This window comes from Typopeltis vanoorti, chromosome 19 (genome assembly GCF_054136105.1).
Source record: "Typopeltis vanoorti isolate ZY-2024b chromosome 19, IOZ_Tvanoo_1.0, whole genome shotgun sequence".
Taxonomy (NCBI): Eukaryota; Metazoa; Arthropoda; class Arachnida; order Uropygi; family Thelyphonidae; genus Typopeltis; species Typopeltis vanoorti.
Genome location: NC_143567.1, coordinates 67,957,058 through 67,970,585, shown reverse-complemented (window position 1 = coordinate 67,970,585; position 13,528 = coordinate 67,957,058). Strand labels below are relative to the sequence as shown.

The following is a 13,528-nucleotide window of genomic DNA, read 5'->3' as shown; positions in this document are numbered from 1 at the left end:
TATGTGCGACCGTCCAAGTGGAGAGGTACTATCTCTCCTCGACATCACATATACCTCAGTATAACAATAATAAACAAAATCCAAGAAAGAAGACTGTGATGGTTTGGCCATGTGACCAGAATGGGAACAGAAAGACTACCATCTAAAGCTCTGAATACAACGATGGAAGATAAAAGATCCAAAGGACTGCCCCAGAATTAGATGGATAGACAAAATGAAAGAGGACCTGAAAACCAAATCACAACAAGCTACACCAAACTAGACAGAATTGTTCGGACTCTCCCGGGACAGACAGAAGTGGAAAGAGTTCATTCGGCGTCATCATCATCATCCACATTAAGAAGAATATTGGCATAAAAATGATGGAAGAGAGAAGAAGAAGAAGAAGAATATTGGCATAAAACAAATACGTAACATACACATTTGTGTATGTTACGTATTTCCATGGTCCTCCTAGTTTTGAATATATACGTAATCCAGAGTATCACAATTTACTGGAAAGAAATCAGCTGGATAGCAATGTCCTGATAGATAGAAAATTATCCCCTTTCAAGATCTTTCTATTTGTCCCAAAGCGGTGACATTCTGCGGATCATGGTCTGCATAACATGGAAGATGAGTAGGAATCAACTTTTCATTGTTTCAGACCAAAACAGTTTTGCCTTGTTTGTGATCAGTCTTTCGCAAATCTAGGATGATCGAGTACCCAGAATGAGTAAACTGTAGAGCTGATTTCCTACTTAATCGTTAGTTATTACCTTCCTGTGTTCCATAATAAGTCAGCGAGATTTTTGTTCTTATCACTCGTCGCACGCGCGCGCGCGCGCGCGCACACACACACACACACACACACACACACACACACACACACACACACACACACACACACACACACACACACACACACACACACAACCTTCTGATGTCTCCACTGCTGTTAAAAATTGGAGTCACAGGATTACTAATTTGACTCAGTGACATATTACAAATATTCAATAATTATTTCCAAACTTGTAGGGAAACCCAACAACTGCTTCTCAACTAATCTGTAATTATAAGAGATTCTTTATGGATTCTAGTATCTTCATATTTGGTTTTCATGTGCAGAAGGAGCAAGCATCAAGAGTAAGCTGGATGTTTAAGGATGCTTTTAAAGAAAAGTATACATACATTTATCAGATACAATAAGGATGTCACTTTCCGTGTGTATATGCAAATAAACTCAAGTTTAATGCAACTCAATGGCTCTCGATTCAGTTGGGATTGATAGTATTGCACAAATACGACAATTACTACAAGACTTTGCTACTCCACATTATGAGCAACTTGATAGTGATGTAACAAATATCTAATTAATCATGTCGCAATTCTTGCGTGTGCGTGCGCGCAGGTGTGTGTGTGTGTGTGTGTGTGTGTGTGTGTGTGTGTGTGTGTGTGTGTGTGAGGGAGGGAGGGAGAGAGAGAGAGAGAGAGAGAGAGAGAGAGAGAGAGAGAGAGAGAGAGAGAGAGAGAGAGAGAGAGAGGGACACAGTTGCGCCAGAAATTAATTAGACATAGGGAAGAGAGATACCTTTATCTAGCGGAGTGTGGTTATCTCAAGTAAATTGGGTCAACCTTGAAATCATCTGCCAAATGATCTATTTATTTGTTGAACTGTGAAATCCATAAAGAATCTGATATCTTAGTGAAGACGGCATCCGATGACAGCGGGAAGAATAACAACCGATACCACTACGGTGTATTTTGAGCCACGTTTCTAAGAAATTCTTATGAATGAAGGGCAAAATTATAAGAAAATAAACTAATATCGATGGTTATACAGATAAATTGCTAAAGTGCGTGCATTTTATGTCTCTCTAAATGGAGGATATGAAGACATTTCTTTGAAAGTAATTTAATTAAACCCTTAATTGTGTTTATAATTTGCAATGCAAAAATTTGACTGGAATTCAGAATGCCATAAAAACGTTGTGCGTTGAGCAATCAGCCTTGAGTGAATTCGTCAGCGTCATTGGCGAGTATTTCACATGTATCGAAACCCCCCCCCTTGTATTTTCTCATTAGATTATTTAGATTTCTAAGCTAGTTGCCGTTTTAAACTCTACCTTTGCCGTTGCTTTCTGATCACCTGGTATTTATTTATTTGACTGAATAAACAATATAGTAAAGAGTTTTTTTAGGATCAGAGTCGTTAGATTTAGAATGAGACGTCAAGGATATCTGTTTTCTCAAATCCCGGAAATCTTGAAAAGAAACATACAAATAAAATTCTGAAATGTAATTTTCACAGGAGTTAAAAAATGATTAAATCCTGGAGAAATGTAAAATATGAGAACCAATCAGTAAATATCCTGTTTTTTCAGGCAAATATTTAAAATGAAATATTCAAATTTGTGGATACATCCGGAATATTGTCGATGGTAACTTGGTTAATTTGCTACATAATCTAATCCTTTGTGGTCTTTTATCTTCAGATGAACAAACACAACAGCGTATCCCAATATAATGGACCCCCTTTTTTAATCTCTAAATTATACACGACTTTGTATTTATCATGTATATATCGGATTAACTTACAAGACCATATGAATATTTTTTGCAAATTCTTGAAGCCCCAGAGAAAATATTTCGGTATATAATTTATAGATAATTTATATATGCATTTATCATTTTTTTTTTAATTTATAAAAAGTAGTTAATTAATGGTGCATGTTCAAGTCCGTTTCTAATTCTGTATCTGAGGTCCCTCACCAAGATATTGTCTTAGTAAGGTCTCAATGCTGACTTGATAGTGGCGATAAGGGTTTGAAATCTGATACCACATATCGACGGAATCGGCCTATTAATGCGAAGGCCTGCAATGACGTCACTGCTAAAAGAAACGTCATGCGCTAATTTTTGCTGCCTGCAATGCCACTCTTTCAGTTGCACACGATAATCTTCTTTAATGTTTGCTACAGTATAGCACAGAATTTCTTATAGTTTTAAATGATTTTTAAATCTACACTTAAAATCAGCGAGATTGAAACCAAGATTGAGATGATTAAACCAATTTTATTATTATTATGCTGACACCTCCTTTGAGTCCGAAGACTCATCGCAGGAGACCCAAACTATACACCCAATCCATTAAACCTTTCCTTGAACTCATTGACGAAGCACTCACAACTGAGTCAGGCAACACTTTATATTCATTCACAACTCTCCAAGCGAAAATTCGATCTTACACCCTTGTTAACCACTGTTACTTAATTTCCAGGGATGACTTCTTGTTCTTCCACCACTAGCCAACTGCTGAAATATTTCCCCTGCATCAATCTTATAAAAACCTTTTAGTAACTTAAATCTTTATATCATGTCCCCTCTTCTCCGCCTATTATCCAACTTATTCAACCGACAAACTCTCAATATATCAACATAAGGAACATTCTCAGACTACTCACCAACTTGGTCACTCGTCTCTGAATCTTCCCTGCTTGTCAGTGTGTTTTTAAACAGCTGAGTACTCTCGTTAGTACTCTGGCTATTTTAGCAACAGCCCTCTAAAATTCAACTCTATCTTCTACTATCCCCAATCCCTGGCTTCATGAATTTCCTGGAGCATAGTTCCATCAATGTAATACACAGCTTGTATTTTTTTAAAACTGATATTATTTTTTGTCCATATTGCCAGCTTATTTAAATCATCCTGCAAGCTCTCTAAATCAACTTGATTAACTATTACGCTACCCAACTTTGCATAATCAGCAAACAACTAAATATATCCATTCAAATTATTTCTTATATCATTTATATACAAATTAAACAATAATAGTTCAAGTACAGAGATTTGGGGAACACCACGCCACCTGCTTCAATAAGTATTCATCATAATTTTAATAATGGATAATTCCGAAAAATACATGTTTTAAGAATGACAGATATTCTGAAGATCTGTCTTGTTTCAAATGAACCAACAGGTTCGAAACACTTGTCAGTTCAATCGTTTCATTAATGAAACCCTTAATATACGAAGTATTAGTAAAAGAAGAATATATGCGCTTACAGGCAGAATTCATAGCTTTAAGATCATGCTAAATAATCACTCTGAGTCTTTTTAAAAGTTTGAAAGGCAAACACTTTGGATTACTATATGGTAACGATGGATATTTATTATCGGTATAATGTAAGTGTGATAATAACCAATACTTTAAAATAGATATCGTATATTTAGGACTGTCATTAAACAGCTGATTCCAATTTACAGGCAGACCCAAGTAAGCAAAAGAAAACGAAGCAAGTTTCTTCAACAAAGGCAGAAGAAAACCCAGACGTTGTTACAGACTACATCCAGTTAACTGGAGGACATGGACCATGGCAGTGGACTGTAGTGTTAATTGTTTTTATTGCATGTTTACCTTACGCTGGACACGAACTTGGGATAATGTTTTTCTCCTATGAAGTGGACTACTGGTGTAAACCCCCATCTCAGTACGAGAACCTAACGGCAGACGAATGGAAGAATTGGAGTATACCCCTGGAAACTGTAGATGGGGTGTCTAAATACAGTCAATGTGAGATGTACGATCTCTCCGAAACGTCCATATTTTTGCGCACGACGAACAACACTGTTCCCTGCACAGAATGGGTGTTTAACAATACTTTTTATCATTCCAGCATCATTTCTCAGGTAGGTAAGAATACCCAATGATCTAACAAGTGTAAGAAATCTGAAGTTTATTATATGTTTATTATGTGCTATACTTATATGCTTAATAAATATTTTAAAAAAGATAATTGACAAACATTTAATGAAAATGAAACGGATATAACTAAAGAAGGATTAGAAATCAGCCTGAAAGAAACAAGAAGTGGAAAATCACCCGGAGAAGATAAGTTAGGTTCAGAATTATATAAATATGCAGGAATAAGGTTAAAAGAAAGATTTCTGTTATTGTTAAATAAAATCTGTTCAGCAAGACCTATCAATAGAATGGAGAAAAGCAACTGTGCTTCCTATCTTTAAAAAAAAAGTAGTAGAGATGACCTTAAAAATTATAGACGTTTAAGTATTCTAAATTTCTGTTACAAAATATTTAACAGAATATTAAATCGAAAACTAATCTAATATTCTGAAAGCTTTATTTTAGAAGTACAAAATGGATTTATAAAAGGACGTTCATGTATAGAGTAGGCCTTTTGCCTAAAATTCATAATAGAGAAAAGAAGAGAATACAATTTAGAAATTTGCATTTATTGACTTTGAGAAAGCATTTGATAAAGTTAAAAGAAACATATCATTTAATATATTAAAAGAAAGACAAATACCAAATAATATCCTAAAAGTTATCACAAGTATATATGAAAATAATCAAATACAAATAAGATTAAATCACGAGCTATCATATACAAGAGAGATAAACCAAAGGATCCGACAGGGATGTTCCCTCTCAGTAACTCTTTTTAATATCCACTTAAATGAAATAATAATAAAATGGGATAAAGATTTACATCAAGGAATTAAACTTTCTCCTACAGTAAACTTAAACACTCTCCTCTTTGCCGACGACCAGATAATAATTACAAATTCTGAAGATTATTTACAGAAAGATATTTTAAGTTTAAATGAGATAGCCAAAGATTATGGTATGATAATATCCACAGAAAAATCAAAAACTATGGCCTTTAAAGGACAAGATCCAGCAAGAACTAAAATAGTAAGAGATAACAAGATCTTAGAATAGGTGAATTAATTTAACTACCTATTTAACTATTATATAAATTTAACTATAGGATGTATGATCACATATGAAAATGAAAAAGTAATAAACGTAAAACTTTCAAAATATTTAAAAATAACAGGTGTAATTAACTCTATATTTAAACCAAACCTAGTTCAAAAACAAACCAGGCTAAAAGTATACAATACATTAGCCTTACCGGTCTTAATGTATGGAAGTGAAATCTGGACAATAAAACAAAATGACAAACGAAGAGTAACAATAGATGAAAAGAAGTTTATGAGAAAAACTGCAAAGTATACTCTATTTGATCACACAAAAAACGAGGAAATTATGAAAGAATTAAACCAAGAACCAGTAATAGTAAAAATTAAAAAAATATAAACATAAACGGATGGAACACGTTCAAAGAATGAAAACCGAAAGATTACCAAAACAAGCCTTAAAGTACAAACCATTAGGAAAAATAAAACCAGGACGTCCTCTGAAGAGATTCAGCGATGACTGCTATGGCCGGATCAGGCCACGTTGGACCTAAATCCTTGACAAGCATGATAATGTATCTGCTATGGGAATGTTTGTTATTTTCACTGTCCTTGTTTCATTTTCGCGTTCTCATTTATTTGCTCTTTCTTCAAGTGGAACTTAATAATTCTAAAAAGATGTTTAATAAACAATAATAATAATAAAATTTAACACTTTGTATGAAGTATATTCTTGAAGATACTTCGTGTTCACGGTTCGGTATAGATTATGTGAATTTCATTGTACGGTGTGCGACCACCGCCAACATCAACGTGATTATTGGAGGTCCGTTTTTTATCTCTGAAGCAGCTTGGAAAAAAGTTTTGCCTCTAGACTAGAATTTCTGCATTATCTAATTAGCCTACAGTATTAAATGCGCGTATGTTTACAATGGTTACAAATTGGCAAATTTCATATATAGGTTTTGCAATGTACGTGTCGGATGGATATATATATATATATATATATATATATATATATATATATGTTAAAGATATCAGGCAATAAATGACACAACACACACACACACACACACACACACACACACACACACACACACACACACACACACACATATATATATATATATTTTTTTTTTTTTTCGAACGAATATTTAAGAACGAATATTTTCATACCTTAATTTTATAATTTATTAAAAGAAATAATTTAATTTTACTGGCTGGTTAAGCGAAAGGTTATAAACCTATGATACATTGGACTGCGACTGAATGCAAGTGATGGGGTGGTATCACACCGAGAGATCAAAATCATTTACCACTTTTATAACAATTTTTTATATGTTATTTATTCTACTTGAGCTGATCATAGAAAACCTAAATAGTTCAGTTTTATAACAAATAGGAAAGGCAGCATCAAATTGATTACGTAGTTCTTCATAGTTGTTCGGCTCAATCAAGTGATGCCATTCTATATCTTCATTTTCCTGACTAGTTATTACTGCTGCTAAGATTATTAATGTTCTGGGATAATGTGGGTTTATGCAGTGCAGTATTATCAATATGTTTATCCTCATCCGTGATAATGTGTTCTATGCAGTTGGTAACGTTATCCACTAGAGTACTGGTGATGTGTGCCCTTCCCACACGAACATTTTTGTAGCCAAGACACAAATAAGCAACTTATAATTCTTTGCATTAGCAGGTCACGCTTCAAACGTATGTTAAGGATGCCGGCATCATGTCAAGATCATATGATAAGGTCATTAGGCTCCCGTGTGAGGAGATACACGAACTCTCGTAGTTCATGTGGATTTTCCCCATGGCTCATTTCCATATTTTGTTTTCTTGATTAAAAACGAATAAACAAGGGCAAGTGTCAGTGTTGCATTATAATCACTACACAATTACCTACCTTGACCTTGTCTTTGTGTAGTGTCGCTTTGTTCATGCATTTTAGCGAAGTTAAATGTTCAAAGGGAAACTGAATGAGTTGCACGACAATTTTTATGTATCGTAAACGTGGTTTAACTTAATGCGTCCTCAGTTCATTATACATGTGCCACTTTTGTAATTAGTCTAATGTTATAATGCTGATTTAAAAGTATTTTCCTATAAATTGAGATGTCTTTCATATTTTGTCATTAATAATAATCGTATGAGCAAGTTGGTAAATCTATAGTTAAGTTAATTTAAGATACTATTCTTCTGTGTTGTTATATTTACTTGACACTTTTGTATTCAAAGTTGTATATATTTAAAGAACGCCATAATCTTAAATGAGAACCATCCAAGTTCCTTGTAGCAGTTTGGTTTTTATTAATGTGATAACTTTGAAGAACATTTTTTTTTCACAAGTAGCCTGCACACAATGAGTTTAGGTTTCAGTTATGCATCTCATGCACAATATATTGATTGTGCATGAGATGCACAAGATTGTGCTTGTTTTAACACAATACTAGACGTATACATATTTTAACAGCATCTAAAAACTAAGAATTACTGTACGTCCACAGATGAGAGACCCCCTCGACACTTCTGCGCATATCAGAAGAAGGAGAATCCATTCCGATAATAGGGTAATCAATCCGTCTTGTGGGATGAGTGTTTATTATTACCCATCAGAAAATTAACTTCTCTTTTATATTGTAGTTTACTAAGTGGTAGCTGTTTTGCTTGCATAACAGTTGGAAAATATTACGTATAAAGCACGTGATTTCGTGTGTTGGTGACCAATTCGTACATCCTTCATTTTTTTTCTCCCCTTCAACATGAACTGACTCTTCTTGAAACCAAGTCAATTGTGGTTCTCGTATCTGTGGTCGGACAATAGTTCAGTTTGACTTGAACAATGGTTTCAGTCACACGTGCTATTGGTTTAGAACAAGATCGCTCCTTTTGAATCTATTGGGGGTTCCATATAAAAAACGTGTCTGATGGACAGTGTATATTTTATGATTAGTAATAATTTCTTTGTAATTATTAAAATATTTCTCTTAAATATCTTTATGCATAAAATATACGGCTTTCTGCCGGTATACTAATACGTAGCCTACAAATGTGCTCAATTTTTCTGTTCTTTGGTATCATTAATTATTTCCAATATAGTTTCCAATGCAGCAGATTAGGGAGCGTAACCAGTGGATGGAAAAATTCATTGCTTTCATCCACATCGGGTATTCATCCAATTCATTCATGCCTTTGTTGTTTATCGATTTATATCTTCCATGTAACATATTTTTTTTTACCATTCGTAGAATACGATTGACCAATTTAAAGTTTGATTTGATTGTACATTTTTTATTTATTTTATTTTTATATACAGAATCGCCATATTTGAGTTTATCTAACTCGTATGTATCTTCCTGTGAAGTTGCTTACTGTGCTTATGGAATACTGTAACTAATAAATGACACAAACTCTTTCTATCAGTGTTTATATTTTCTCTCACTAACTTACGAAGCTAGTATTTGCATCCTTATCTTAGTACACACATTTTAACAAGCTATTAGTGATATTTGTATATCTTCATTATGATTGCAAAACTTCAAGCGGTTTACTTTGCAATGCTTTAAAAATAAAAATAGTACAAGACTAATTTAATTTTTTTTTCAGTGGAGTCTGGTATGTGAAAACGAGTGGCTGATTTCCTTGAGCCAATCCGTGTACATGTGTGGATACCTGGGTTCATTGCTCGTATTTGGACAAGCTGCCGACAGGTATGTTAGATTTTCTTTCACCTAGTGTACCTCTCTCTCTCTCCGTCTCTCTCACACACGCGTACACACTTGTCATGTGTCAAACTAAAGTTAGCAACATGAACCCTCCGTTCATTATAGTAACATTAGCAGTTGTGTCGGCGAGGGTAGGGGAGAGGAGGGATGTGAATGAACTTTTCAGTTTCTTTTTTTCGAAATAATTACCTTTTCCTCATAGCTTTCAAAAAAGAAAAATTTTGCGTTACTGACTAGAAAGATAAGTTTTCTGTTGTGCACTTTCTTTATGCTCAAAATGCTATTGATGAGCTTCTTATATAGGAAGCTCCTTAATGTGTTTTGGAAGCAATGTTCACGCAGACCAATTGTCGAGATATGCAGCAGAAGTTGACTGCTCTTCATTGGAATAATTTTTATATTTATATCTCTGATGCAGAGTGATTAGTCGATAAAATTATGTAACGACCTCAGGTTTTGCAAGATAGACATGATGTGACGTAATAATTTTCACACAGCTACCAATGCCGAATATTGTCCTTGAGTTAGGCTTGAGAACTGTATTTACGCAGTAAATTGTGTGTGTAACCAATCAATTCCCATGTTAGAGTTAGCGCTGCAGTTAGCTTTATAATTTGAAATTAAAATTTTAATTTCAAATTATAAAGATTTTCATAAAAACTCGCCCTCAAGTCAGAGAATTTTTCCTACAATTATTAATTCAACTTTCCCAACTATATGAGTGCAATGAATGAATTTTATTTCTTCTCTATTGATAGAAATAATTCAACCAGCTACTATTCTTTTTCATACGTAAACTGAACATTCAGAAGGCCTGTTTATATACAATTTTAACAAAACGTTTTTTTGCATAAAAATTTCTATACTGGAATTAACAAAAAAGCCAAATTACATTCACGTTTTTCATATTAATACGAGATAACGTAGAACAAATGCCCAGAGAGGGTATATTAATGTCGCACTTTAGACTAGAGATTTATTCTTGTAATTGATTCTTAAATAATGATAAGGGTAATAATAACCAACACTGTAATAATAACCAACTCTTCCAACACTGTAATACACGAACATGATTATCTGTGTTTTTCTTTGCTATACGATGTTAATATAGATTTTATTGCTTCTTGTAGATTCGGAAGACGTCCCCTTATCATCGTTAGTGTGGTTCTGTTGCTCGTGTTTGGAATGTGTACTGCATTTTCCACGACATATGTAATGTTTCTGATCATGAGAATATTTGTAGCATCTGGAGAAGCTGGCCTTATGACGAGTGGATTTGTTCTGCGTAAGTAATGAATACGAAATTATGTGATTTCAGTTTCTGTCAGCACATAGTAGGTTTTAATTGAATGTAATTGTTAGTCCTAGAGTTTTTATAATCAGATTATTAATTCAATTTCAGATCAGGTGATAACAAAAGTGCCCATAATGCCCACAGACCAACTTCTCTCTCTCTCTCTCTCTCTCTCTCTGTGTGTGTGTGTGTGTGTGTGTGTGTGTGTGTGTGTGTGTGTGTGTGTGTGTGTGTGTGTGTGTGTGTGTGTGTGTGTGTGTGTGTGTGTGTGTGTGTGTGACATATATTCACCGAATTGCCATTTTCTGCATAGCATCAAGTATTTTTATCGTGATATTTAGTGCACCATCCCTCCTAATCTTATCAGATTAGAAGCAGTGTCCTCAGCCAAAAAGGACACCCAGTTTTTAAGAGACTGGAAAGAATATGATTAGGTAATTTTCACCTCTAGTCAGGAAAGGCTTCAGGTGTAAGTTAGCCTTAAAAGAGAAACCTTTTGGAAATTTGAGCATCGGTAAAGGTAAGCCGAAGTGGAGTAAACTGTTTCTTGTGAGATTTCTGCCTTCAGGGCGTGATGCGTTTTGCAGACACTCCTGTTAAAGAAAACAGTCGCTGCAAAAAAAAAAAAAAACCTCCCCTTTTATGCATATTTTAAATTGAACCATTTTATTGCAATTAATTACTGTACTTCAAGTAAAGTGGTTCTTTAGATGAAAGACGTTTCGTCGTCCTGCTTATCAGAGGCCTAAAGTGGCTCGAAAAAAGTACCACGTTTGTTTTGTAGAGTGGAGTTATCAGATTATCTAATCCTTATCCAACCCATATATATTGAGAAATATCAAGCCTTTTAGTATAGATTTTTAATAACTTTGTAACGAAGCTAAACAAAAAATGGATTTTACATTTTAACTAGCAATTTTTCGTTTAACTAGCAGTTCTCTTCTAGGAATGACTCACACCTCTAGCATTATTATACGTAAATGCTCCACATTCAAAAGCTTCCCTTGGCCCAATGGTAACATAGAATAATGAATTCTGCTGGATTTTGGTGCTGGCCTGCACTACCAACTGTGCCTTTCTGGTCATCGGTTTCAAATTCAGGACTACAAAGCCTTTGGGAGAAGAGAGACGGGGTGTATGCCTTATTGTTACAGAAAGAAATATAAAAACAAACCATCTTCAATAAGATTTATGTGCTAGTGGTTACCCCCGAGTTTTTTTTAACTTTCGGTTCAAACAGTAATAACTTGAACTTCAAGTGGTGTCCAATTTCTAATGTACTAAAATGTGACACCATTTTTATCTTCTAATTGCAATTACGTGTCGCTTGGGGGCAAATTGTGTAGTATTATATGTTGAAAAACGTCAACTAAACGTAAGTTAAACAGAAAATGTTAGCATTAACCTGTTCGTAGTTTATAATTTTAATATATTGCAGTTTTATTGCAGTGATGGAGATTTTAGGACCAGAATATCGTTCCACATTTTCGATTATATCAGCATTGGGTTGGTGTATTGGGTATTCGTCTCTGCCTGGAGTCGCATGGCTGTTACGAGATTGGTTCTATTTGCAAATAACCATCACTCTCCCATACGTCATCGTTTTATGTTCATTATGGTAAGTAGTGCTTTTCGTTGCTTCTTCTGTCAATAAGATGAATGTGCACGTGCAGGTTAATCACTTTTCAGAGGTAATTTTTTTAGAAGACACCCCAACTTTTAAACTTCAAAGAATTTCAAAACATTTTGAAATTTTGAATAAAAGTGATCCATCTGTAGTAGTAAACTATTATAAAGAATAATATTGATTGAATTATTGATGCAAATGGCATCTAGTGGTGACATGGATAGAAACTACACAAATCGAACACATACTGAGGTTCAATTTCTATTTTACTGCTAAGCATACTTCGAATATTGTAGAAAGTGATGTGGTTTCTTTTTTTGTTCTGTTAAGTATACTGGTTTTTTTTTTAAGTTTAAATAATTTTAAATGCGGATTAATCTCCGCAAATTTGCATATCCGAATCCGCGTTGTAAGTAACAAGTGAATATAATTTAATACTTTGCACAATAAAGGGAATAATTTTCAACTTTCAGTAATTATCCCGTACTGCTTGATATAATCAAATAGTTTTTAATTTAAATAACACATTTCATTTTCTCTCACGTTCGGTACATAGAGGCTGATCATTTTAGATGAAAATCTAAGAAATATTTGTAACCGTCAGTAAAAGATCAAAGAACTTTAAACCACATCATTACGAAGTGTTTACTATTTATTACCAGTTTTTTTGAATACACAGTGAAGTAATGCGTTTGAACAGTGTTTCTCAAAGTGTGGTACGCGTAGTAACCTCGGGGGTACGCGAAAGGTCTTCAGGGGATACGTGGCAATTTTCGGCTATGCATCATTAACGCCTGGAATCATTATTAAGAAGAAAAAAGAATCATTTTGTCTATAAGATAACAGTCTGCCTGTTATCTCGCATGTAATTATAAGTAGCGAATTCATATTAGGGGAAATACCCTTTAGCACGCATGTACCTCAATTGTTTACCGTATAAAACGTTTATGTTGAAAAATTGTCTTCGTTTTCTGCCAGGAAAGTGCATTAAAAATCATAAGTGTGTGTTAATCTCAAGCTGAGCACTTTATTTTCCGGTGAGTTACATACATTATGTAATGCTTGCTTTTTTGTGTAAAAAATTATTTTTATAGTAATGGCCACTTTGCGATATACGCTTTTGTTAATAGGGATAAACCCACCCACTGTAAACTGCCAAGGTGACAATTGAA

The 13,528-nt window shown here is 34.1% G+C and overlaps 2 protein-coding genes across 3 annotated transcripts in view; one reads left to right on the top strand and one right to left on the bottom strand.

Annotated features, from left to right (window-relative positions):
* LOC150096217 (uncharacterized) overlaps positions 1–13,528 on the bottom strand; it is a 67,244-nt gene that overhangs the window by 45,189 nt on the left and 8,527 nt on the right. The window lies entirely within an intron of this gene.
* The window catches only part of LOC150096218 (organic cation transporter protein-like), a 28,296-nt gene that overhangs the window by 6,590 nt on the left and 8,178 nt on the right, over positions 1–13,528 (top strand). The window contains exons 2-5 of one of the 2 annotated variants that reach the window (XM_090409225.1): positions 4,247–4,669; positions 9,317–9,420; positions 10,566–10,720; positions 12,179–12,347. In XM_090409225.1, the coding sequence (XP_090265351.1) occupies positions 4,247–4,669; positions 9,317–9,420; positions 10,566–10,720; positions 12,179–12,347 (851 nt within the window). The remainder of the gene's footprint in view (positions 1–4,246; positions 4,670–9,316; positions 9,421–10,565; positions 10,721–12,178; positions 12,348–13,528) is intronic. The other variant, XM_090409226.1, reaches the window with a different exon arrangement.